At 41.2% G+C, this 26,360-nt stretch overlaps 1 protein-coding gene across 1 annotated transcript in view; it reads right to left on the bottom strand.

Annotated features, from left to right (window-relative positions):
• The window catches only part of LOC110525727 (V-type proton ATPase 116 kDa subunit a2), a 34,249-nt gene extending 14,032 nt beyond the window's left edge, over nucleotides 1-20,217 (bottom strand). The window contains exons 1-2 of the mRNA XM_021606123.2: nucleotides 19,265-20,217; nucleotides 17,700-17,778 (exon numbers count right to left, since the gene is read on the bottom strand). Coding sequence (XP_021461798.2) covers nucleotides 17,700-17,778; nucleotides 19,265-19,381 — 196 coding nt within the window. The 5' untranslated portion in view covers nucleotides 19,382-20,217. The remainder of the gene's footprint in view (nucleotides 1-17,699; nucleotides 17,779-19,264) is intronic.
• Nucleotides 20,218-26,360: the final 6,143 nt, after the last annotated feature.

Raw genomic sequence — 26,360 nt, forward strand, 5'->3', positions numbered from 1 at the left:
TGAATGCCCAGCCGTCCAATCTTCAATAAAAAATAATGGTTATGGCGGTTATTTTATTTTCATGACGGTCTTCATAACCGTTGGTTTCACGGTTATATGGTAATTGTGCCAGCCCTAGCAAAAACATTGCCCGAGTTGATAGAAAATAATAATGTTCCACACATTTTGTCAGAGTTTAGAGTGATGAAAAGTAGTTGGCTAACGTCAGCCAACAGCTCTCTCTCACATCTCATCATTGAGCAGCCAAAACACTCAGGGAGCGGGGACAGAGAGACAAGCAGCTTATTGATACTATTAAACTGAGGAAGAAGCTGTGTTATCAGGCTCGGGTAGGGGAGGGCCTGAACGTCGCAGGCATGGGTGTAGGTAATTTAAAACGTGGTCAGAGTCAAAGTAATTAAGTTACTTTTAAAATAAAAACATTGACCTTGATATATAGCTAATTTCTCTAAAGTTACCTGAACGTTGTTACACATGATCTTTTCCATGCAATGACATTCACTCACCCATTCACACTTTCCCTCATTCACTAACTTTTCTCCATCTTCCACTCACACACCCCATTTGATTAATTAGGTTTAGTATTTTCCCAAATTCCATTTTCTCTGTTATATTTTTCCTGGTTTATGATTCTTTTTCATTTTTGTTTTGCTTTCCACTATCAAAATTACAATTATTTATAGAATGCAACAAAATTGGATGTTCTGAGTGGATGTTAATGCATAAATCACACCCGAAGAAATGTGGGATAATTTAATGTTGTTGTTGATTGATTGTAATTCCCCTTTAATTGCAAATCTAGAAAGAGAGGAATGTGTTTGGTTAGAGATGTTTCTACACTGCACATGATTGCAGAGTTTGCTATACAAATGCCCACCTGATTGATACAAATAATCATGATATCATTCTGCCAGGTAAGCCTACTTTGTAGTTAACATTGAATTGAGAAGGTTTTGGGGAAAGCCTTTCCGTTTACCAAAACTATTTTAATTAGCATCGCTAACTGATTACAAAGTTATATTTAATGTGCAAGCATTCCCATGCATGTCGTTACGTCTTTAGAAACTTGCAGGAAATTAGAATCTCTGAACAACGATGAGCAATTTTCTTTCTGACTCCAAGGGGCTGCCACAAACTTTCCGTGTCATCCCTCTACTGTAGCCTACAAAAACTACAAAATCTAGCCTACAAAAATGCACTATGTAACAGATGCTTAAACAAAAGTAGCGAAGTACAAAACTTCATTCAAAACCAATTTAAAAGCTGCACAGCGTAACTACTGTATGTGTGTATAAGTGTTTTTGGAGACCCCTCTGGCAAGAATGCAGTATTTTTTCTAGATTTGAACGCAATTCCCCAGAACCTCCCGCTCTCTGTAGGATCAGATAGGGCTAAAAGTAGTGGACAGTGATGAGGTTTCAATAGGTGTAAGGTTATAGTTGGTAGGGCAATTTTTTCACAAAGTGAAATGAATTCATACTACAGAATAGTAAGCCGATACACAGCCAATACATTATTAGGTGGCGGCATGCAACTATCACCTTATTGCCTCTAAAATGTAAATAAAACATTATAAAGAGTTTTGTCACACAACGCGATAGCTGTCTCAAGTTGAGGGAGCATGCAATTGGCATGCTGAATGCAGGAATGTCCACCAGAGCTGTTTGCCAGAGAATTGAATGTTAATTTCTCTACCATAAGCTGGCTCCAACATTGTTTTAGAGAATTTGGCAGTATGTCCAACCGGCCTCACAACCGCAGACCACGTGTAACCACGCCAGCCCAGGACCTTCACATCCCTTCATCACCTGTGGAATCGTCTGGGGGGTGGGGGGTGCCCTCCAAGGCCGACTGATGGCTGCACCCCTGTCCAGTCATGTGAAATCAATAGATTAGGGCCTAATGAATATATTTAAATTGACTGATTTCTTTATATGATGAACTGTAAAATCTTTGAAATTGTTGCATGTTGCGCTTATATTTTGCCCACGAATCCAAACTCGCTGTGAATCATGTGACATTTTAAGGTATGCTATATTTTATACAGTGGGGCAAAAAAGTATTTAGTCAGCCACCAATTGTGCAAGTTCTCCCACTTAAGGAGTGGCTTCGTAAGAAGCATTTCAAGGTCCTGGAGTGGCCTAGCCAGTCTCCAGATCTCAACCCCATAGACAATCTTTGGAGGGAGTTGAAAGTCCGTGTTGCCCAGCAACAGCCCCAAAACATCACTGCTCTAGAGGAGATCTGCATGGAGGAATGGGCCAAAATACCAGCAACAGTGTGTGAAAACCTTGTGAAGACTTACAGAAAACATTTGACCTCTGTCATTGCCAACAAAGGGTATATAACAAAGTATTGAGATAAACTTTTGTTATTGACCAAATACTTATTTTCCACCATAATTTGCAAATAAATTCATTAAAAATCCTACAATGTGATTTTCTGGATTTTTTTCTCACATTTTGTCTGTCATAGTTGAAGTGTACCTATGATGAAAATTACAGGGCTCTCTCCTCTTTTTAAGTGGGAGAACTTGCACAATTGGTGGCTGACTAAATACTTTTTTGCCCCACTGTATATAACAGCTAAGATTGACTTATTACATTCGTTATCATTCATTAGCCTGAAAATCAATGGTAGGCCTATTCTAGCAATACATTTAATTATCATCTCAATGTTTTGTTTAAAAAAATGTATTTAGTAACTGCATAAAATAAATGAAATGTCGGCCTTCTGGCTACACAAACGAGACTACATAATACAATTTAATAAACAAGTCAAGACCCAGCCATTATTCTTTTCCATTATTACTTTTATTCAAGACAGAAAAACAAAACATTTTCTTAAATTCAAATCAAATGTTATGTCATATGCTTCGTAAACAGGTGTACAACAGGTGTATAAATGTTATCACCCATCCACACACCCCATAATACCCCATAATGCCAAAGTGAAAACATGTTTTTAGAAATTGCTGTAAATGTATTGAAAATTAAATGCAGAAGTATCACATTTACATAAGTATTTACACCACTGAATCACATTTGGCAGCGATTTCAGCTGAGAGTCTTTATGGGTAAGTCTAAGAGCTTTGCATACCTGGAATTAGAGGTCAACCAATTAATCGTAATGGCCGATTAATTAGGGCCGATTTCAAGTTTTCAAAACAATCGGAAATCGGTATTTTTGGACACCGATTTGGACGGTTTTCTTTTTTTTACACCTTTATTTAACTAGGCAAGTCAGTTAAGAACACATTCTTAATTTCAATGATGGCCTAGGAATGGGGGGTTAACTGCCTTGTTCAGGGGCAGAACGACAGATTTTTTTACCTTGTCAGCTCGGGGATTTAATCTTGCAACCTTACGGTTAACTAGTCCAACGCTCTAACCACCTGCTTTACATTGCACTCCACGAGGAGCATGCCTGTTACGCGAATGCAGTAAGCCAAGGTAAGTTGCTAGCAAGCATTAAACTTATCTTATAAAAAACAATCAATCAATCATAATCACTAGTTAACTACACATGGTTGATGATATTACTAGTTTATCTAGCATGTTCTGCGTTGCATTTAATCGAGTCGGTGCACTTTCGCGAAAAAGGACTGTCGTTGCTCCAACGTGTACCTAACCATAAACATCAATGCCTTTCTTAAAAACAATACACAAGTATATATTTTAAACCTGCATATTTAGTTAATATTGCCTGCTAACATGAATTTATTTTAACTAGGGAAAATATGCCACTTCTCTTGCAACAGAGTCAGGGTATATGCAGCAGTTTGGGCCGCCTGGCTCGTTGCGAACTAATTTGCCAGAATTTTACATAATTATGACATAACATTGAAGGTTGTGCAATGTGACAGGAATATTTAGACTTATGGATGCCACCCGTTAGATAAAATACGGAACGGTTCTGTATTTCACTGAAAGAATAAACGTTTTGTTTTTGAGATGATCGTTTCCGGATTCGATCATATTGATGACCTAAGGCTCGTATTTCTATGTGTGTCTATTATGATGTTATAATTAAGTCTATGATTTGATATTTGATAGAGCAGTCTGACTGAGCGATTGTGGGCACTAGCAGGCTCGTAAGCATTCATTCAAACAGCACTTGTGTGTTTTGCCAGCAGCTCTTCGCAATGCTTCAAGCATGTGGAACGATGGGTAACGCTGCTTCGAGGGTGGCTGTTGACGATGTGTTCCTGGTTTGAGCCCAGGTAGGAGCGAGGAGAGGGACGGAAGCTATACTGTTACACTGGAAATACTAAAGTGCCTATAAGAACATCCAATGTTAATTCCTTAGTGATGTGAACACAGAGGAACTTGAAGCTCTCGACCCGCTCCACTACAGCCCAATCAATGTGGACCCCCCGTCCTCCAGTTCCTGTAGTCCCCAATCAGCTCCTCTGTCTGGCTGATAAAGTCTCGGACTTCCACCGTTGTGTCGTCAGCAAACTTGGTGTTGGAGTCGTGCGCGGCTGCTCAGTCGTGGGTGAACAGGGAGTACAGAAGGGCACAAAGCACACACCCCCGAGGGGCCCCCGTGTTCAAGGTGTTCAATCCCAGGGTCCTGAGTTTGGAAGGGACTATGTTGTTGAATGCTGAGCTGTAGTCAATGAACAGCATTCTTACATAGGTATTCCTCTTGTCCAGATGGGATAGGGCAGTGTGCAGTGCGATTACATCATCCCTGGATCTATTGGGCCGGTATGCCAATTAGAGTGGGTCTAGGGTGTCGGGTAAGGTGGAGATGATATGATCCTTAACTAGCCTCTCAAAGCACTTCATGATGACAGAAGTGAGTGCCACGGGCGATAGTCATTTAGTTCAGTGACCTGCATCCATTTGCATTTACCCCATTGGACACAACATCCTGATTGATAGTATTAATTATTTTCTATAATGAATATGAATAAAAATAATTTCACTCAAAATGTGACTTTTGCTTTGTTTCTATTACAAAGTATTTCATTGCCCTTTTAAGAGGACATTTCTCCTTTATAAGCTTTGTTGCGCCGAAACCATTCTTAAAACTCAGGTTGTAAAACTACATTTGTAAAACGATGCCAAACCCGCAATTGAAGGAGTAGATAAATAAACGTGGTAGAACGTAAAACTGCGATCCCCAACTTTATTTTCAAACTACATTTGCCAAAACTGCTTTCATGGAAGTGTTGTGTATTGACTGCTAATCAGAATCGGACATGTTTCCCCTCTCATGGCTCTCGCAACTTGAATGTCCCTCGAGGAATATTTATCTCGCATAAAATACACAACAAGCTGACTAGGTAAATAGGTAAAAACTATTCTACTATGCGGTTGACTGATTTTGTTTTAATAACAACATTAGGCCTACATGGCAAAAATAGTAGCACTGGAAAGTTATATCCTGAGTGATAAAGTACAGGCTTTGAATTACTTTGCCAGCAGTTACTGTAGGCTAGAGTTGAGCGATACTGTGCTGCACATTAGGTTACAGTTCATGAGGAAATCAGTCAATTGAAATAAATGAATTAGCTCCTAATCTATGGATTTCACATGACTGGGAATACAGATATGAATCTGTTGGTCACAGATACCTTAAAAGAAAAAATAAATGGGCCTCAGGATCTCCTCACAATTCTGTGACCAGCAATTCTGTTCGTTGTCCATAGCTTATGCCTGCCCATACCGTAACCCCACCGCCACCATGGGGCACTCTGTTCACAACGGTGACATCAGCAAACCGCTCGCCCACACAACGCCTCACAACTGGGTCATCGTCTTGCTGAAACAGTCAAGGGAAAATTGTTGCCACAAAGTTGGAAGCACAGAATTGTCTAGAATGTCATTGTATGCTGTAGCGTTAAGATTTTCTTCACTGGAACGAAGGGGCCAAGCCCGAACCATGAAAAATAGCCCCAAGACCATTCTTCCTTTACAGTTGGCACTATGCATTCGGGCAGGTATCGTTCTCCAAACCCCGATTCGTCCGTCGGACTGCTAGATGGTGAAGCGTGATTCCTCAATCCAGAGAACTCGTTTCCACTGCTCCTGAGTCCAGCGGAGGTGAGCTTTACACCACTCCAACTTGTGCTGACATTTCTTCCAGAGGCAGTTTGGAACTCGGTAGTGAGTGTTGCAACCGAGGAAAGACAGTTTTTACAGGCTTCAGCACTCTGCGGCACGGTTCTGTGAGCTTGTGTGGCCCACCACTTTGCGGCTGTGCCGTTGTTGCTCCTAGACGTTTCCACTTCACAATAACAGCACTTACAGTTGACCGGGGTAGCTCTAGTAGGGCAGAAATTTGACAAACTGACTTGTTGGAAAAGGTGGCATCCTATGATGGTGCCACGTTGCAAGTCACTGGAGATTTTCAGTACGGGACATTCTACTGCCAATGTTTGTTTATGGAGATAGCATGGCTGTGTGGTCGTTTTTATACACCTGTCATCAACGGTTGTGGCTGAAAAGACATGCTTCTGTTAGTATTAGGCTATGCCATCTCCAACCCCCACTGGAGATGTTGAATGCAGATCTACACTGATCTCAAAAACGACCTCTCAAGAATCAATGATGGAAATCCATTGCAGTAGAGAACTTTTTTGAATTTGAACACTTTCCATGACTACACTGTACTTTATTCTTCACTTGGATCCAAATTGAATATTTTTCCTATCTTTAATGTTAAGCAGTTGATGTTATTCTTTAACACAGATCCCCAAACAAATCAGGGGGAGGACAATAGGTTTATTCAAATAGGACAAATCTTGGGGGTAGATGTTCATTCTCCTGGTTCTCAGTGATGCTCCCTCAGCGATCCTCTCCTGTGGTTCTCCCCAGTGAACAAAGGGACAGGATGTAGGTTATAACCCAGCTCTAGCCTGTGGCTGACTAGTTAAAATTCCTTGCAATAAAACGCTATCCTATTTCAGGTTGGACCAATGAGAACGTGCCACACCATAAGTTCAGGACTGACATTCCTAACAGATGAACTGAAAACCAACTATTTCAATTGATCGTTATTACTCTATTGACTTCTCCTGTCTCTGCATTGTGTATTTATCTTCAAAATATTCTTATAGTAATGATTTTTCCCCCTAGGTCTGGGTGATAGCAGTTCAGTACTTTATCTGAATGTTTTATATCAGAGGGAAACAAAATGGTTCAGTTTGAGGTCATGTGGCAGAGAGTGATGCAGGCACTGGAGATGTGGGTGTGAGCAGGTGGGTCTGGGCAGGGTGATATCGCTGAGGTTTGTATGTTTTGCATTTGGAATATATATTTTAAGTAAGTATTTCTTACACTGCGCTTTTGTTATTTTGGAGGTTAGAGAATACGTCGTTTTATATCCCTAATAAATGTTTATTTGACATGATCTGTGTAATCTGACTTTTTGTACTGTATTTACACCAGGGTAGTCCATCTTTCTAGATAGGTGCCCTACTGTAAGTATGCTAATTTTAAGTGAAAACCATCCAGAGCATAGATAAAGGAAACCAGTTTAGTAAATAATTCTAAAACCACAATAATGATGCCTATATGCTAGATAAAGAATACACAAATATTGTTTCATACACAAGTTTGTTGCCCACACAAACTTCCCTTATTTACATATGATTCATGTTCGGTTGTAGGCCACCCTCTTTCAACAACCTACAGAGTACTGAAATGTTTTCACACATTCCCAGGAACCACTAAGTCTGACATGAGGGAAAGCTCCTTCCCCATTCAAAAGGTGTGCTAACTGCATCCTGTGTTGCGTGGTGATATCTCCTTGAAGTTGTAGCAGCTCAGCCGTTGTTGGTGGAGGCACATCATGGAGTCTTGGTTCATTTGATCTTAGGGTCATTCTTCTTGGTAGCACCAATTGAGAGCCCAGTCTTCTTAACACTGCTCTCTGAAGTTCTGGGATGTAGGTTTAGTAGACCTCTGAAGTTGTCAATGCTTAGACACTTCACCTTCGAGACTTATTGTAGAGTCTCCTGTAGCTGAAAGATAAAATGCTCACCAAATATTATTCTGTCTATAGAATTATTACTATAAAGTGCAGAACTGTAGTTGACACTTACATAGTTGCCCTCCGCATTCCATGAGGCTGGACGATGGTTACAAGTTCTACCAAAGGAGGGAAAGTAACCATGTAAATTAGTGTGGTTCTAGAATGACTCCAGCTCAGATGTAGCCCTAGATCAGGGATGGGCAACTCCAGTCCCCGGGGGCTAATTGGTGCCACACTTTCCCCCAGCCCGTCATTTAAAAAAAAAAAACAGAAATATGCTATCACACCTGATTAAACTAATTGCATTCTAAACTGAAGACCATGATTAGTTGATTATTGAAGTCAGGTGTGTCAGCTGTGGCAAATGTGTGTCACCAATCAAGCCCTCAAGGACTGGAGTTACCCATCCCTGACCTAGAGATAATACATTAAATAAAAACTAACATGCTCCATCAATCTGAAATCCAATTTTACTATTTGACAACTGGGACTGGGAACTGCCTTTGATGATAAGCAATCTTATATTTCCAGGGTAAATACATCCAGTTTAGGATTAATGATAATTGGAGGAGGCTACTAGGCATACCATAATTCATGTTTCCAGTCATTTAATATAAATGTCACAGTCCTATACATGTGTAGCTTTCGGGCTAGGACTGTCTACATCTCAGCCAGACAGCTCAAATGAGGAATAACATGGTCATATCTCTGTGCACTAAGCTAATCTATTGGGATAGTATGCCATCATTACTCAAAGAAAATCCTGGGTAGTTAATTTTCCTAAACATCTTAGCCACATAGATGCCTAGCATTTGCAGATGTCTACTTCATTTTTAGTAGAAATATTATTGTTCTTGGCCAGCTAGGGGAAATACAAAGTTGGAACTAACATGGCCAAAAATACTTTGCTAAAGCCTGCGTCCCGATCTGATTCAATACTTGACAATGGTGGGGCTGGAAACACACTACACTTGGTAGGTGTTGATGTCGATTGCTCCCTGTTATAACTGAAAAAGTGGCAATGTTTTTGTTGAAATATATTTTCTAGTTAGAGCTTTGTCGTCAAATGATGATCATGGCTATTCCGTGCCACTATTGTGAAGTAGCTGGTTAGCCAATCAGATGCACTGTTAAGATCACAGACATAAATATAACACAAAGGTCAAGGATACATACAGTTGAAGTCGGAAGTTCACATACACTTAGGTTGGAGTCATTAAAACTCGTTTTTCAAACAATCCACACATTTCTTGTTAACAAACTATAGTTTTGGTAATCGTTTAGGACATCTACTTGCTACATCTACATTCTACTACTACATCTAAGTAATTTTCCCAACAATTGTTTACATACAGATTATTTCACTGTATCACAATTCCAGTGGGTCAGAAGTTTACATACACTAAGTTGACTGTGCCTTTAAACAGCTTGGAAAATTCCAGAAAATGTTGTCATTGCTTTAGAAGCTTCTGATAGACTAATTAACATAATTTGAGTCAATTGGAGGTGTACCTGTGGATGTATTTCAAGCCTACCTTCAAACTCTGTGCCTCTTTGCTTGACATCATGGGAAAAATCAGCCAAGACGTCAGAAAATAAATTGTAGACCTCCACAAGTCTGGTTCATCCTTGGGAGCAATTTCCAAACACCTGAAGGTACCACGTTCATCTGTACAAACAATAGTACGCAAGTATTAACACCATGTGACCACGCAGCCGTCAAACCGCTCAGGAAGGAGACGCGTTCTGTCTCCTAGAGATGAACGTACTTTGATGCGAAAATCCCAGAACAGCAAAGGACCTTGTGAAGATGCTGGAGGAAACAGGTACAAAAGTATCTATATCCACAGTAAAACGAGTCCTATATCGACATAACCTGAAAGGCTGCTCAGCAAGGAAGAAGCCACAGCTCCAAAACCACAATGAAATAGCCAGACTATGGATTGCAACTGCACATGGGGAAAAATATCGTACTTTTTGGAGAAAATGATGAAACAAAAATAGAACTGTTTGGCGGCCATAATGACAATCGTTACGTTTGGAGGAAGAAGGGGGAGGCTTGCAAGCCGAAGACTATCCAAACCGTGAAGCACGGGGGTGGCAGCGTCATGTTGTGGGGGTGCTTTGCTGCAGGAGGGACTGGTGCACTTCATAAAATAGATGGCATCATGAGGCTGAAAAATTATGTGGATATATTGAAGCAACACCAAGACATCAGTCAGGAAGTTAAAGCTTGGTCGCAAATAGGTCTTCCAAATGGACATTGACCCCAAGCATACTTCCAAAGTTGTGGCAAAATGGCTTAAGGACAATAATGTCAAGGTATTGGAGTGGCCATCACAAAGCCCTGACCTCAATCCTCTAGATAATTTGTGGGGAGAACTGAAAAAGCGTGTGCGAGCAAGGAGGCCTCCCAACCTGACTCAGTTACACCAGCTCTGTCAGGAGGAATGGGCCAAGATTCACCCAACTTATTGTGGGAAGCTTGTGGAAGGCTACCCGAAACATTTAACCCAAGTTAAACAATTTAAAGGCAATGCTAACGAATACTAATTGAGTGCATGTCAACTTCTGACCCACTGGGAATGTGATGAAAGAAATAAAAGCTGAAATAAATCACTTTCTATTATTCTGACAGTTCACATTCTTAAAATAAAGTAGTGATCCTAACTGACCTAAGACAGGGAATTTTTATTAGGATTAAATGTCAGGAATTGTAAAAAACTGAGTTTAAATGTATTTGGCTAAGGTGTATGTATGTAAACTCCCGACTTCAACCGTATAGCTAGCTACAACTAAATAGCGACGCAATAGTTTAAATTAAAATGAAACAAACCAATGCCTGTTGCAGTCAGCTAGCTAACAACAACAAAAATCCAAACAAGTAATCCATAGTAGCTATAACACACACTTCCATATTTACAACTAAAATGCAACACATCACTTTATATCTAGCTAGCAAGATAGCTACATTAGCTAACGTATGTCTTACCTTTTCAGCAGGTCTGTTTTGAATCCCTTCGCTAGCAAGCTCTCGCCACTTTGAACGCAAATAGGAGGTTCAGTCTCGACTCTTGTCTTGGCCCGGGTGCAAACATTTTTCCCTTTTCGCCTGTTGGCTCTTAAGTTCACTGTTTCTTTTAGAGGTTGACCGATTAATCGGAATGGCTGATAACTTGAAAGCGGCCCTAATTTTTCATAACAATTGGTATTTTTGGGCACCGATTATGGCCGATTACATTGCGCTCCACGATGAGACTGCGTGGCAAGCTGACTACCTGTTATGCGAGTGCAGCAAGGAGCCAAGGTAAGATGCTAGCATTAAACTTCTTATAAAAAATAAAAAAACTCTTAACATAATCACTAGTTAACTACACATGGTTGATGATATTACTAGCTTGTCCTGCGTTGCATATAATCGGTGTGGTGCCTGTTAAATTATCATTGAATCACAGCCTACTTCGCCAAACGGGTGTTTTAACAAGCACATTCACGACTAAAGCGCTGTCATTGCACCAATGTGTACCGAACCATAAACATCAACACCTTTCTTAAAATCAAAACACAAGTATATATTTCTAAACCTGCATATTTAGTTAATATTGCCTACTAACATGAATTTGCGTTCTGTGCAACAGAGTTAGGGTATATGCAGCAGTTTGGGCAGCCTGGCTCGTTGCAAACTGTGTCAAGACTATTTCTTCCTAACAAAGACAGCCAACTTCGCCAAACGGGGGATGATTTAACAAAAGCGCATTTGTGAAAAAAAGCACAATCGTTGCACGAATGTACCTAACCATAAACATCAATGCCTTAAAATCAATACACAGAAGAATATTTTTTAAACCTGCATATTCAGTTAAAAGGCAACATTAGGCAGGCAACATTAGGGAAATTGTGCCACTTCTCTTGCGTTCATTGCACGCAGAGTCAGGGTGTATGCAACAGTTTGGGCTACCTGGCTCATTGCGAACTAATCTGCCAGAATTTTACAGAATTATGACATAACATTGAAGGTTGTGCAATGTAACAGCAATATTTAGACTTATGGATGCCACCTGTTTGATAAAATTCAAAACGGTTCCGTATTTCACTGAAAGAATAAACGTTTTGTTTTTGAAATGATAATTTCTGGATTTGGCCATATTAATGACCTTGGCTCTTATTTCTGTGTGTTATTATATTATAATTAAGTCTATGATTTGATAGCGCAGTCTGACTGAGCGGTGGTAGGCAGCAGCAGGCTCGTAAGCATTCATTCAAACAGCACTTTCCTGCGTTTGCCAGCAGCTCTTCACAATGCTTCAAGCATTGTGCTGTTTATGACTTCAAGCCTATCAACTCCCGAGATTAGACTGGCAATACTAAAGTACCTATTAGAACATACAAATTCAAAAGGTATATGAAATACAAATGGTATAGAGAGAAATAGTCCTATAATAACTACAACCTAAAACTTCTTACCTGGGAATATTGAAGACTCATGTAAAAAGGAACCACCAGCTTTCATATGTTCTCATGTTCTGAGCAAGGAACTTAAACGTTAGCTTTTTTACATGGCACACATTGCACTTTTACTTTCTTCTCCAACACTTTTGGTACATTACTTAAACCAAATTGAACATGTTTAATTATTTATTTGAGACTAAATTGATTTTATTGATGTATTATATTAAGTTAAAATAAGTGTTAATTCAGTATTGTTGTAATTGTCATTATTACAAATATATATTAAAAATAGGCTGATAAAAAATGTTTTTTTAAACGGTACCGGCGTTGAAAAATCATAATCGGCCGACCTCTAGTTTCTTTATGTTAGATGGGGTCTGAACTGCTGGGACAAGTTGTGTGCTACCTCTATCTGCCATATGGGCATCAAAGTTCCATTCATATCTCAGTCTGATCTGGCACTGTCTCCGGAAACTCCTAATTCATTATATGCAGTTGTAAATCTTTCCAGACAGGGAAATTGAATACAGCAGTTTTCAGGTAGGCTGGAAGCGCAATATTGTTACTGTTGAAATCACATTGGATGATCACTAGCAATTTAAGAGCTTTAGAACATAATTGGTTTTTTAAAAGACAAAGTAACATATTGCAGCTTTAAAATAATGTAATGAGAATAGTTTGTTACTTTCCACCTCTGGTCGAGTGTTGCATTCGTCTGTTAGTCCAGGGCTTTGGGATACAAATGTGAATCCTTAGTCCAAGGCTAAAGCTTAGCCCAAGGTTAACAAATGCTTGTGTGAACACAGGATAAGCTATCCCAGGGCCAATCTTAAGGCCCTTTCAGGAAATTTTTGTGAACTCAGAGCAGTTCGCTTAATTTTTTTGGGGTAGTGTGAACTCAGACCCTTCAAAAGAGCACCCGAAGCGAACTGAACGTAGACTTTCGAGAGGTGGTCTGAGTTCGGTTTGCTTGAATTCCGCAGTCCAGTTTCCTTTTTTTAGGACAATGTAAATGCAAAGCTCCCCAGGTTTGCTGGTCATTATTCCCGCACCACACACTAGACTACTGTAACACCGTTTCCCCTGGCATAAACCCTCACATTGGTGCCACAAATGAGAGAAGATGTGCAGGTTCACAGAAAAAGAAAATGTGCCGTTTTTGGATATTGATTAGCGATTGTCAATGACGCACAGAAATTCCAAAATGTGTGGAGTTTTTAGTTTAGATTATTTGTTTGCAATATGTGACATATAGACTAAGATAACTTCATATGATGTTTATTGCTTGTGGGGTTTGCATAGTGTGATTAGACAATATAGTTGGTGAGAATCACAACATATGCTACATAATCTATTGTAGCGCTACCTTGGGCATACAATTGTCAAATTACAGCATTATTTATTCTGCAGTTATTCTATTGCTATTTATTCTGTTACCAATAAAATGGACATGTTAATAGTATCTTCTGATTACAATATCTCAGATTAAATATATGCAATCTATTAGCTTCCAAAATGTAAGTAGGTATACAGCGCAATCGGAAAGTATTCAGACCCCTTGACTTTTTCCACACCTTGTTACGTTCCAGCCTTATTCTAAAATTGATTACATTGTTCCCCCCCCCCTCATCAATCCACACACACACACACAACACCTGATAATGACAAAGCAAAAACAGGGTATACATTTATGCAAATTTAAAGAAAAATACAAAACTGAAATATCACATTTACATAAATATTCAGACCGTTTGCTCAGTACTTTGTTGAAGCACCTTAGGCAGCGATTAATGCCTTGCGTCATACCCAAGAAGAGTCTACAAGCTTGGCGCACCTGTATTTGGGGAGTTTCTCCCATTCTTCTCTTCAGATCCTCTCAAGCCCTGTCAGGTTGGATGAGGAGGATCGCTGCACATCTATTTTCAGGTCTCTCCAGAGAAGTTCAAATCTGGTTCAAGTCCAGGCTCTGGCTGGGCCACTCAAGGACATTCAGAGACTTGTCCCGAAGCCACTCCTGCATTGTCTTGGCTGTGTGCTTAGGGTCGTTGTCATGTTGGAAGGTGAACCTTTGCCCCAGTCGGGGGTCCTGAGCGCTCTGGAGTAGGTTTTCATCAAGGATCTCTGTACTTTGCTCTATTTATCTTTCCCTCGATCCTAACCAGTCTCCCTGTCCCTGCCACTGAAAAACATCCCTACAACAGGATGCTGCCACCACCATGCTTCACCGTAGGGATGGTGCCAGGTTTCCTCTAGACGTGATGCTTGGCATTCAGGCCAAAGAGTTCAATCTTTGTTTCATCAGACCAAAGAATCTTGTTCCTCATGGTCTGAAAGTCTTTCGGTGCCTTTTGGCAAACTCTAAGCAGGCTTTCATGTGCCTTTTACTTCTGGTCTCTATCATAAAGGCCTGATTGGTAGAGTTCTGCAGAGATGGTTTTCCTTCTCGAAGATTCTCCCATCTCCAGAGGAACTCTAGAGCTCTGTCAGAGTGACCATTTGGCTCTTGGTCACCTCCCTGACCAAGGCCCTTCTCCCTTTATTGCGCAGTTTGGCCAGGCGGCCAGCTCTAGGAAGAGACTTGGTAGTTCCAAACTTCCATTTAAGAATGATGGAGGCCACTGTTTTTGGGGAGCTTCAATGCTGCAGACATTTTTTGGTACCCTTCCCCAGATCTGTGCCTCAACACAATCCTGTCTCGGAGCAATACGGACAATTCCTTCGACATGGATTTTTTTTTTTTTATATAGACAGGTGTGTGCTGTTCCAAATCATGTCCAATCAATTGAATTTTCCGCAGGTGGACTCCAATCAAGTTGTAGAAACATCTCAAAGATGATAAATGGAAACAGGATGCTTCTGAGATCAATTTCAGGGCTGATAGCAAAGGGTCTAAATATTTATGTAAATTAGGTATTTCCATTTAATACATTTGCTAAAATACAAATACAACTTTTTCATTATGGTAGTGTGTGTAGACTGAGGAATTTATTTTATCCATTTTAGAATAAGGCTGTAACAAAATGTGGAAAAAGTCAAGGGGTCTGAAAACTTTCAGAATGCACTGCATCTAGCCTGCACTTTGTAAAAACCAAGAGTGCATGTTAGAAAAAGCATCTTGGTTCCTTTCTAAACATATTTTTTATTTTCTTATTTCACCTTTATTTAACCAGGTAGGCTAGTTGAGAACAAGTTCTCATTTACAACTGCGACCTGGCCAAGATAAAGCATAGCAGTGTGAACAGACAACACAGAGTTACACATGGAGTAAACAATAAACAAGTCAATAACACAGTAGAGAAAAAAAAAAAGTCTATATACATTGTGTGCAAAAGGCATGAGGAGGTAGGCGAATAATTACAATTTAGCAGATTAACACTGGAGTGATAAATGATCAGATGGTCATGTGCAGGTAGATACTGGTGAGCAAAAGAGCAGAAAAGTAAATAAATAAAAACAGTATGGGGATGAGGTAGGTAAATTGGGTGGGCTATTTACCAATGGACTATGTACAGCTGCAGCGATCGGTTAGCTGCTCAGATAGCAGATGTTTAAAATTGGTGAGGGAGATAAGTCTCCAACTTCAGCGATTTTTGCAATTTGTTCCAGTCACAGGCAGCAGAGAACTGGAAGGAAAGGCGGCCAAATGAGGTGTTGGCTTTAGGGATGATCAGTGAGATACACCTGCTGGAGCGTGTGCTACGGGTGGGTGTTGCCATCGTGACCAGTGAACTGAGATAAGGCGGAGCTTTACCTAGCATGGACTTGTAGATGACCTGGAGCCAGTGGGTTTGGCGACGAATATGTAGCGAGGACCAGCCGACTAGAGCATACAGGTCGCAGTGGTGGGTGGTATAAGGTGCTTTAGTAACAAAACGGATGGCACTGTGATCAACTGCATCCAGTTTGCTGAGTAGAGTATTGGAAGCTATTTTGTAGATGACGTCGCCGAAGTCGAGGATCGGTAGGATAGTCAGTTTTACTAGGGTAAGTTTGGCAGCGTGAGTGAAGGAGGCTTTGTTGCGGAATAGAAAAACAACTAGATTTGATTTTAGATTGGAGATGTTTGATATGAGTCTGGAAGGAGAGTTTACAGTCTAGCCAGACACCTAGGTACTTATAGATGTCCACATATTCTAGGTCGGAACCATCCAGGGTGGTGATGGTGCGGGTGCAGGCAGCGAACGGTTGAAAAGCATGCATTTGGTTTTACTTGCGTTTAAGAGCAGTTGGAGGCCACGGAAGGAGTGTTGTATGGCATTGAAGCTCATTTGGAGGTTAGACAGCACAGTGTCCAAGGAAGGGCCAGAAGTATACAGAATGGTGTCGTTTGCATAGAGGTGGATCAGCAAATCGCCCGCAGCAAGAGCAACATCATTGATATATACAGAGAAAAGAGTCGGCCCGAGAATTGAACCCTGTGGCACCCCCATAGAGACTGCCAGAGGACCGAACAACATGCCCTCCGATTTGACACACTGAACTCTGTCTGCAAAGTAGTTGGTGAACCAGGCAAGGCAGTCATTAGAAAAACCGAGGCTACGGAGTCTGCCGAAAATAATATGGTGATTGACTGAGTCGAAAGCCTTGGCCAGGTTGATAAGGACGGCTGCACAGTACTGTCGTATGTATGTATGTTGGCCGAGGTTGGAGTAGCCAGGAGGAAGGCATGGCCAACCGTTGAGAAATGCTTGTTGAAGTTAGCAATGTGAAAGCAAAGACGACTCTATCCACAAAATAGGTGAAGTGAACTGGCAAAATAGTTGAGTCCTTATTCAAATGCAAGGGCAGTGTGAATACAAAGAGAACAGTTATTTTGCTTCTCTTTTTCTTTACCCCAGAGTTCACTTTAAAGAGAACTGAGATTGTTTTTTTTAAAGAGGACTATATGTGAAAACACCTTTTGTCCGGTGCTAAGGACAGCGCAGTGTTTAAAGTCCTCACGAGTCAAATGTACTCTGCCTCACACTTATCCTTTCCTCTCAGGAGCTCACATTTCTGAGAAACTCACCCCAACGCTCCTTGTACTTTCCTTTTTTGGGGACGTATATTTAATCACCAAGCATTGGCCTCAAATTAAGCCTGAGTTTAGCTGCCTTGGATGAGACTCATTGGCCAGATCAGTGTATCTCATAACTTTACCATGACCATGGAGACTGGGATTTACACAGTAACTAACTAAGTGTGAATGTTGTTGAGTTATTCAGGAGTGAATCATGCCCATCATCACTTTTATTAAAGATTAAACCGACCTGTTTTATCCTTACCTAAAATTCTCTCCATCTCCTCACATCTTTTTAACTCAGTGACAAACTTCCGCTGGAATAGATTCACGCTGGGGTTGAGCTGAAACAGTAAGAGCAGAGCCACATTGTTACTTTCACCACAAACATACACCTGTCTGAGCAGATTGACTGGATTTTGCTAATTATCGTCAACATTCCACATTATACTCTACAGCAGTGGTCACCAACCGGCCGATCGCGATCGACTGATCGTTCTCCAAGGCATTTCTAGTCGACCACAAGACATTTCTGTTAAAAACACAACGATAACACCATTTGCGGTCCTATTTTTTTGTATTCATTTCACGCTGTTGGCAGTAGGTGCACTTGATTCAGCAGCCCTAGCACCAGGAAGTCAACGTTCCCATTTTGAACCATTTCATGCGTCTGAAGGTAGAACTCTGCGTACCCGGCAGGCACAGTGAGCAAATCAAGTGCACCTATAAGCCTACCACTGGCCAATCAGATAGGCCAGATCACCGCTTCTGCAAAGTTTCCTCGAGCCATAGACTGTAAAAAGAAGCCTGGAACATGCCATGTTGATACTGTGAGATTTCAAAACTTAAAACCATGACTGGCGACTCAACGAATACAAAAGAGCTACTGTTTGTAAGTTCATATTTAAATTGTTATTCAGCACTGTCAACACATTTATAAGCCACCAGCATTGCAGCTGCAAGGAATGAGTATAGCAAAGTGTTCCGATAAGCTTGTGTTATTATTAGCGACTTGTGTATTTTGAAATACCAAGAAATATTTCACTTTCTCTGGTCATAGGAGTAACAACATCAGCTGGAAGACTGCGTCCCATTTTCTGGAGAGTCAGGGTGTTAAGCCTCACGCTGTTCCCTCACTCCCCTCAGACTGACCCTCAGACTGACCATTAGATGCAGGCCATCAGTCCAGTAAAAAAGAAAATAACATTATGCTTACTTAGCTGTGCCTCACAAGTAATACAACAAATTATCTATTACCAGTGTGATCATATACCTCAATTGTTTAAATCATTTTAAAATTATCTGAGGAGAACAACAGCACCAGTACAAATCTAGCATAGCCAATATGCAGTGATAATCTATTGGCCATATAGCATAATGAAAAAACCTCATTACTAGAAAACTGTTTTTAATTGGTTATTGTTGCCTCGGCTTACGTTTAAGTCATGTTTAAAAACAATCTGAGCAGTAGATCTCTGCTTGAATTTAGCCTCAAAGTGGTCTTGCCTCGGGAAAGGTTGGTGACCACTGCTCTACAGGGCAAGTTGCAACGAATGAAATCAAACTGGTCCAGACTCCTCACAAGAACCTGTTAACATCGGTAAAGCAAGCAATCTACTGTACTCAATATGGTTAGACTTGACGTGTTATATAAGCCATCTTGTGTCAGGTCTTGTGTTAAGGAGACCCATGGGCAACATTCTACATTCCTGCTCATGTCTGACAGTGACAGCTCACAATACAACAGCACCAAAGAGAGAATAACTTTTCAATTTGTTTCAATACAGCTGTGCTAGTTAGATGACAGTTTATTTGGGGATCAATACTTACGTCTCTGAATTCCACCATACCCATTTCTCCCAGTTCGCTGATGCAGTCGTATGCTGATCCAGACTGCAGAAACAGCTGGGTCAAACACATCTCTTCACTTCGGAACAACGAGCCCATCTTGACAGCCTGTGCTTCTCCTCACACAATACAACCGGCTCACTAGTTTCAGCTAATCTTAGTCACGAGCACAAACCACTTCCCCGGGTAGGCTTAGCGGACGAACAATCTCACCGGCGAGCTCCGGCGTCTTAGAAGTAGCTAGCTGGCAAGCAAGCTAGCAGCTAGCTGGCTGGCTAACAAACTATCGGTGCATTCACTTCAACACCGTGTCAATCATTGGCCAATCAGTGATACGTCTCCAGTCCAGTGAGTCTCAAAAAGGACCCCGTCGAAGTCATCTTGCTGTAACCATATTAACGTGGCTATCGATTTAGCGAACCAGAAGGTCCACTCTGTCACTAGCTAGCGTTAGATGGTTCCGTAAACTCTCTTCTCAATCAAGTTGTGGTAACGTTAGCTAGCTTCTGACAGTACAAACGTTCCGGTAGATAACTATTACTATAAGCACATTTTAGAAACTTCAAATAAGACTGACTTGCTTTAAATTCTCATGCGCCCATTGATATGGAGCTTGTATGCAAGTTATGCCGCGTTCAAAACAACTTGGAAATCTCCGACTTCAGTGCGTTCAAGACGACTGGTAACTCGGGGGGAAAAGGGAGCTCCGACTTGACCCAACCATCATCCAACTCCGCAAGTCTTCTTCTTTTGAGTTTAACATCGGTTGGCTTCCAATATGTTGCATTACCGCCTTCAACTGGACCATAATATAAATATATTATACTTTGTGAAACAAAATGGGAAAAGGAAAAACTAAACTAAACAAAAAAAATATATAATAAAAAAAACACCCTACCAACTAACTCTACACCCTACCAACTAAAGTCCACAACCTCATTCCACTACTTTGACCCTATCTGCTCCTGCACCATGCCAACGGCCTGGGAGGACGGGACACCACCACTCAACACATCCTGTAACTCTTCTGAAGTCAAATCTCTCGTATGCCAAAATACATCTCTGCAGCTGGCACCACAACATCAATTTTCTGTGATAACCATTGCCATGAACGGTAAGAAGCCAACCTTACTGAAGCATACAGTACCAGTCAAAAGTTTGAACACACCTACTCATTCAATGGTTTTTCTTTATTTGTATTATTTTCTACATTGTAGAATAATAGTGAAGACATCAAAACAATAAAATAACATATGGAATCATGTAGTAACCAAAAAAAGTGTTAAACAAATCTAAATATATTTTATAATTGAGATTCTTCAAAGTAGCCACCCTTTGTCTTAGCTCCCGAGTGATGCAGCAGTCTAAGGCACTGCATCTCAGTGCTAGAGGTGTCACTACAGACCCTGGTTTGATCCTGGGCTGTATCACAACCGTCCGTGATCGGGAGTCCCATAGGGCGGTGCACAATTGGCCCAGCGTTGTCCGGGTAAGGGGAGGGTTTGGTCGGGGTAGGGAGTCATTGTAAGATAAGAATTTGTTCTTAACTGACTTGCCTAGATAAATAAAGGTTAAATACTCTTGGCATTCTCTCAACCAGCTTCATGAGGTCGTGACCTGGAATGCATTTCAATTAACAGGTGTGCCTTGTTAAAAGTTCAATTGTGGAAATTCTTTCCTTCTTAATGTGTTTGAGCCAATCAGTTGTGTTGTGACAATGTAGGGGTGGTATACAGCAGATAGCCCTATTTGTTAAAAGACCAAGTCCATATTATGGCAAGAACAGCTCAAATAAGCAAAGAGAAACGGCAGTCCACCATTACTTTAAGACATGAAGGTCAGTCAATCCGGACCGCCACAGGAAAGGAAGACACAGAGTTACCTCTGCTGCAGAGGATAAGTTCATTAGAGTTATCAACCTCAGAAATTGCAGCCCAAATAAATGCTTTGAAGAGTATGCAAGTAACAGACACATCTTCACATCAACTGTTGAGGAGACTGCGTCAATCAGGCCTTCGTGGTCGAATTGCTGCAAAGAAAACCACTAAAGGACACCAATAAGAAGAGAGAAGAGACTTGTTGGCCCAGAAACATGAGTAATGGACATTAGACCGGTGGAAATCTTCGAGATTTTTTGTTCCAACCGCCGTGTCTTTGTGAGACGCAGAGTAGGTGAACGGATGATCTCCGCATGTGTGGTTCCCACCTTGAAGCAAGGAGGATGAGGTGTGATGGTGTGGGTGTGCTTAGCTGGTGACACTGTTGTGATTTATTTCGAATTCTGTTATGGTGGTATGCAAATTGGACTGGGTCTAGGGTTTCTGGGATAATGGTGTTGATGTGAGCCATGACCAGCCTTTCAAAGCACTTCATGGCTACAGACGTGAGTGCTACGGGTCGGTAGTCATTTAGGCAGGTTACCTTAGTGTTCTTGGGCAAAGGGACTGTGGTGGTCTGCTGAAAACATGTTGATATTACAGACACGGACAGGGAGAGATTGAAAATGTCAGTGAAGACACTTGTCAGTTGGTCAGTGCATGCTTGCAGTACAAGTCCTGGTAATCCGTCTGGCCCAGCAGCCTTGTGAATGTTGACCTGTTTAAAAGTTATTCTGGAACAGCTGGTGCTCTCATGCATGTTTCAGTGTTATTTGCCTCGAAGCGAGCATAGAAGTAGTTTAGCTTGTCTGGTAGGCTTGTGTCACTGGGCAGCTCTCGGCTGTGCTTCCCTTTGCAGTCTGTAATGGTTTGCAAGCCCTGCCACGAGCGTCAGAGCCCGTTTAGTACGATTCGATCTTAGTCCTGTATTGACGCTTTGCCTGTCTGATGGTTTGTCGGGGGGAATAGCGGGATTTCTTATAAGCTTCAAGGGTTAGAGTCCCGCTCCTTGAAAGTGGCAGCTCTAGCCTTTAGCTCAGTGCGGATGTTGCCTGTAATCTATGGTTTCTGGTTGTGGTATGTACATACGGTCACTGTGGGGACGATGTCATCAATGCACTTATTGATGAAGCCAATGACTGATATGGTGTACTCCTCAATGCCATCAGAGGAATCCCGGAACATATTCCAGTCTGTGCTAGCAAAACAGCCCTGTAGCTTAGCTTCTGCTTCATCTGACCACTTTTTTATTGATCTAGTCACTGGTGCTTCCTGCTTTAATTTTTGCTTGTAAGCAGGAATCAGGAGGATAGAATTATGGTTAGGTTTGACAAATGGAGGGTGAGGGAGAGCTTTGTATGCGTCTCTGTGTGTGGAGTTTTTTTCCTCCTGTTGCACATTTAACATCCTGACTGAAATTTGGTAAAACGGATTTAAGTTTTCCTGCAGTAAAGTCCACGGCTACTAGGAGCGCCGCCTCTGGGTGAGTGTTTTCTTGTTTTCTTATGGTGGAATACAGCTCATTCAATGCTGTCTTAGTGCCAGCCTCTGACTGTGGTGGTATGTAAACAGCTACGAAAAATACAGATGAAAACTCTCTAGGTAGATAGAGTGGTCTACAGCTTATCATGAGATACTCTACCTCAGACGAGCAATAGTTGGAGACTTCCTTACAAATCGTGCACCAGCTGTTATTTACAAAAATACATATTCAGCCGCCCCTTGTCTTACCAGACGCTGCTGTTCTATCCTGCCGGTACAGAGTATAACCAGCCAGCTGTATGTTGATAATATCATCATTCAGCCACGACTCAGTGAAGCATAAGATATTACAGTTTTGAATGTCCCATTGGTAGTTTAATCTTCTGCGTAGGTCATCAATTTTATTATCCAAAGATTGCACGTTTGCTAGCAGAATGGAAGGAAGTGTGGGTTTATTCGATCGCTTACAAATTCTCAGAAGGCAGCCTGCCCTCTAGCACCTTTTTTTCTGCCTCCTCTTCACGCAAATCACGGGGATCTGTGCCTGTTCCCGAGAAAGCAGTATGTTGTTCGCGTTGGGCTCGTTCAGGCTCGTTCAGGCTCGTTAAAAGAAAAAAAGGATTCTGCCCGTCCGTGGTGAGTAATCACAGTCCTGATGTCCAGAAGTTATTTTCGGTCATAGGAGACGGTAGCGGCAACATCATGTACAAAAAAGTCTGATGTAAGGGAAAGCATTTTTATTAACTTGACATGTGAATCTGGCCTGGGACAAATATTGTCTATTATATAGGGATTCCTATGAGTTGGGAGCAATCAGCCAATGAAGAAGAAGAAAATGTACTACTTTAAAATAAAGTAGTCAACTAGGTGGGGATTGCTATGAGTAGGGAGTAATCAGCCAATGAAGAAGGAAATGGACTACTATAAAATGGAGATGTTTTCAATGGCACTGTCCATGCCATCGCAGATGCTAGAATGGCACAGATACAAAGACGAGTCCTCTATCTATCTCTATGCCTGTTGTTCACACTTGTATCTGCCCTCTCATTGGTTAGAATGGTCCCACCTGATCTCACCTCTTCTATTCTTAGAGCGGTCACTTGAATATCTCACAAATATAATAGACAATCTTTGTCCCAGGCCAGATTCACATTTCAAGTTAATCAAAAATTAGATTTTAAAAGGTAAAAAAATATCTTTAAATATATCAAAATACAATCAAACTTGATAATTTACATTCTTATAAACCATAAAAACCTGCTGAAACTGTTAATCTTACCACCTGAACATGACTTCATTACATCAATAACAATGTTCAGACATTATTTTTCAAACAGCAGGATCAAGCATATTCAAGCCTCAAGAGTTAGTGCATGTTAATTTGTCTGATTATTACCTCACTCTTTCTCAGAAACCTGGGTTTAGAGAAAAGCACTTCTCCATGCCTGTCGGATCTGTTTCCATCGAGTCTCAAGAATGGAGGCAGCGATGACGAAAAACACCAGGATAAGGCTTGGCCAGAACTCACCTGGAGGTAAAGGTGGAGGGAAAGCTTAAATCCTACTGCCATCATCTATTTATAATATTTCACTTGTCACATCTTGGGACAGCAGAGTCTCACATGTGTAAGACCTGGTGAGGGGGAAAGACAGCTGGGGCCAGTACACATCATTCCTGTCGCAGTCATACTCAGTAAAGTTCATCTGAAACCTGAAGGACACCAGGGCAGAACCACATCAGAGTTTTATTCACAGCACTTCCCAAACCTTTCAACGTAGTCATAAAAACATTATACGGAAGCTGTTGATTTCAATTCTGAGGGCTTTAGTATGTCAGGGGTCACCTGGTTTTGGGTGGTCCTGTGTTGATGGGGATATCAGTGAAGGTGATGGTGGAGGTGACAGGGAAAGACTGAGTCACAGTCGGGGCAACACTCACATCAGAGACAGTAGTCCTAACAAGGAGGACTTTATTCAATCACACTTTTTTTGTCTCAAAAGAAGGACAGCACAGACAGAAAAGTAACATAGGTGTCATGGCAATGGACAGTGTTATAGGCTTTTACCACTTATCTGACTTCCACTGCTTGGATCTCCCACTAAGGCAACCCAGGTTCTCACTATAGTCCAATCCTAGTGCCTTAGCAATAAAGAAAAATGTACATAAAGAAAAAAATTCCCTGTTTTATGTCAGTTAGGATCACCACTTTATTTTAAGAATGTGAAATGTCAGAATAATAGTAGAGAGAATGATTTATTTCAGCTTTTATTTCTTTCATCACATTCCCAGTGGATCAGAAGTTTACATACACTCAATTATTATTTGGTAGCATTGCCTTTAAATTGTTTAACTTGGGTCAAACGTTTCGGGTAGCCTTCCACAAGCTTCCCACAATAAGTTGGGTGAATTTTGGCCCATTCCTCCTGACAGAGCTGGTGTAGCTGAGTCAGGTTGGGAGGCCTCCTTGCTCTCATGCGCTTTTTCAGTTCTGCCCACAAACTTTCTATAGGATTGAGTTCAGGGCTTTGTGATGGCCACTCCAATACCTTGACTTTGTTGACCTTAAGCCATTTTGCTTGGGGTCATTGTCCATTTGGAAGACCCATTTGCGATCAAGCTTTAACTTCCTGACTGATGTCTTGAGATGTTGCTTCAACATATCCACATAATTTTCCTGCCTCATGATGCCATCTATTTTGTGAAGTGCACCAGTCCCTACTGCAGTAAAGCACCCCCACAACATGATGCTGCCACCCCCGTGCTTCATGGTTGGGATGGTGTGCTTCGGCTTGTAAGTCTCTCCCTTTTTCCTCCAAACATAATGACGGTCATTATGACCAAACAGATCTATGTTTGTTTAATCACACCAGAGGACATTTCTCCAAAAAGTATGATCTTTGTCCCCATGTGCAGTTGCAAACCGTAGTCTGGCTTTTTGTAAGGCGGTTTTGAGGCAGTGGCTTCTTCCTTGCTGAGCGGTATGACGGCTGCGTGGTACCACGGTGTTTATACTTGCGTACTATTGTTTGTACAGATGAACGTGGTACTTTCAGGCATTTGGAAATTGCTCCCAAGGATGAACCAGACCTGTGGAGGTCTACAATTTTTTTTCTGAGATCTTGGATGATTTCTTTTCATTTTCCCATAATGTCAAGCAAAGAACCACTGAGTTTGAAGGTAGGCCTTGAAATACATCCACAGATACACCTCCAATTGACTCAAATGATGTCATTTAGCCTATCAGAAGCTTCTAAACACACGTATATATTTTAAACCTGCATATTTAGTTAATATTGCCTGCTAACATGAATTTATTTTAACTAGGGAAAATGTGTCATTTCTCTTGCAACAGAGTCAGGGTATATGCAGCAGTTTGGGCCGCCTGGCTCGTTGCGAACTATGAACTATGAATGTTTGTGTATACATATGTGTATGTATATGTATATATAAATTTACAACAAAAAAAGATATGGGGGATTGGAAATTATGCAGACAATTACAATGATGGAAGTAACAATCTTTCCGCAATATTAAGCTGATCCCCCTCTAAAAAAAATGACTACAGGCTGTGGTGCGTCTACTACCATATCTTCACTAGCGTCACTTGTTTCCTCAATTATTTTAATCGCCTCCGCATATGAGATTCGATTGACTGCTCTACCTTTTGCCACCTCAATCTCCTTCACCCTTACAGGGCACTCCAGGAACTCGGGATCATG

Source organism: Oncorhynchus mykiss, chromosome 6, assembly GCF_013265735.2.
Source record: "Oncorhynchus mykiss isolate Arlee chromosome 6, USDA_OmykA_1.1, whole genome shotgun sequence".
In the NCBI taxonomy this organism is placed as follows: domain Eukaryota; kingdom Metazoa; phylum Chordata; class Actinopteri; order Salmoniformes; family Salmonidae; genus Oncorhynchus; species Oncorhynchus mykiss.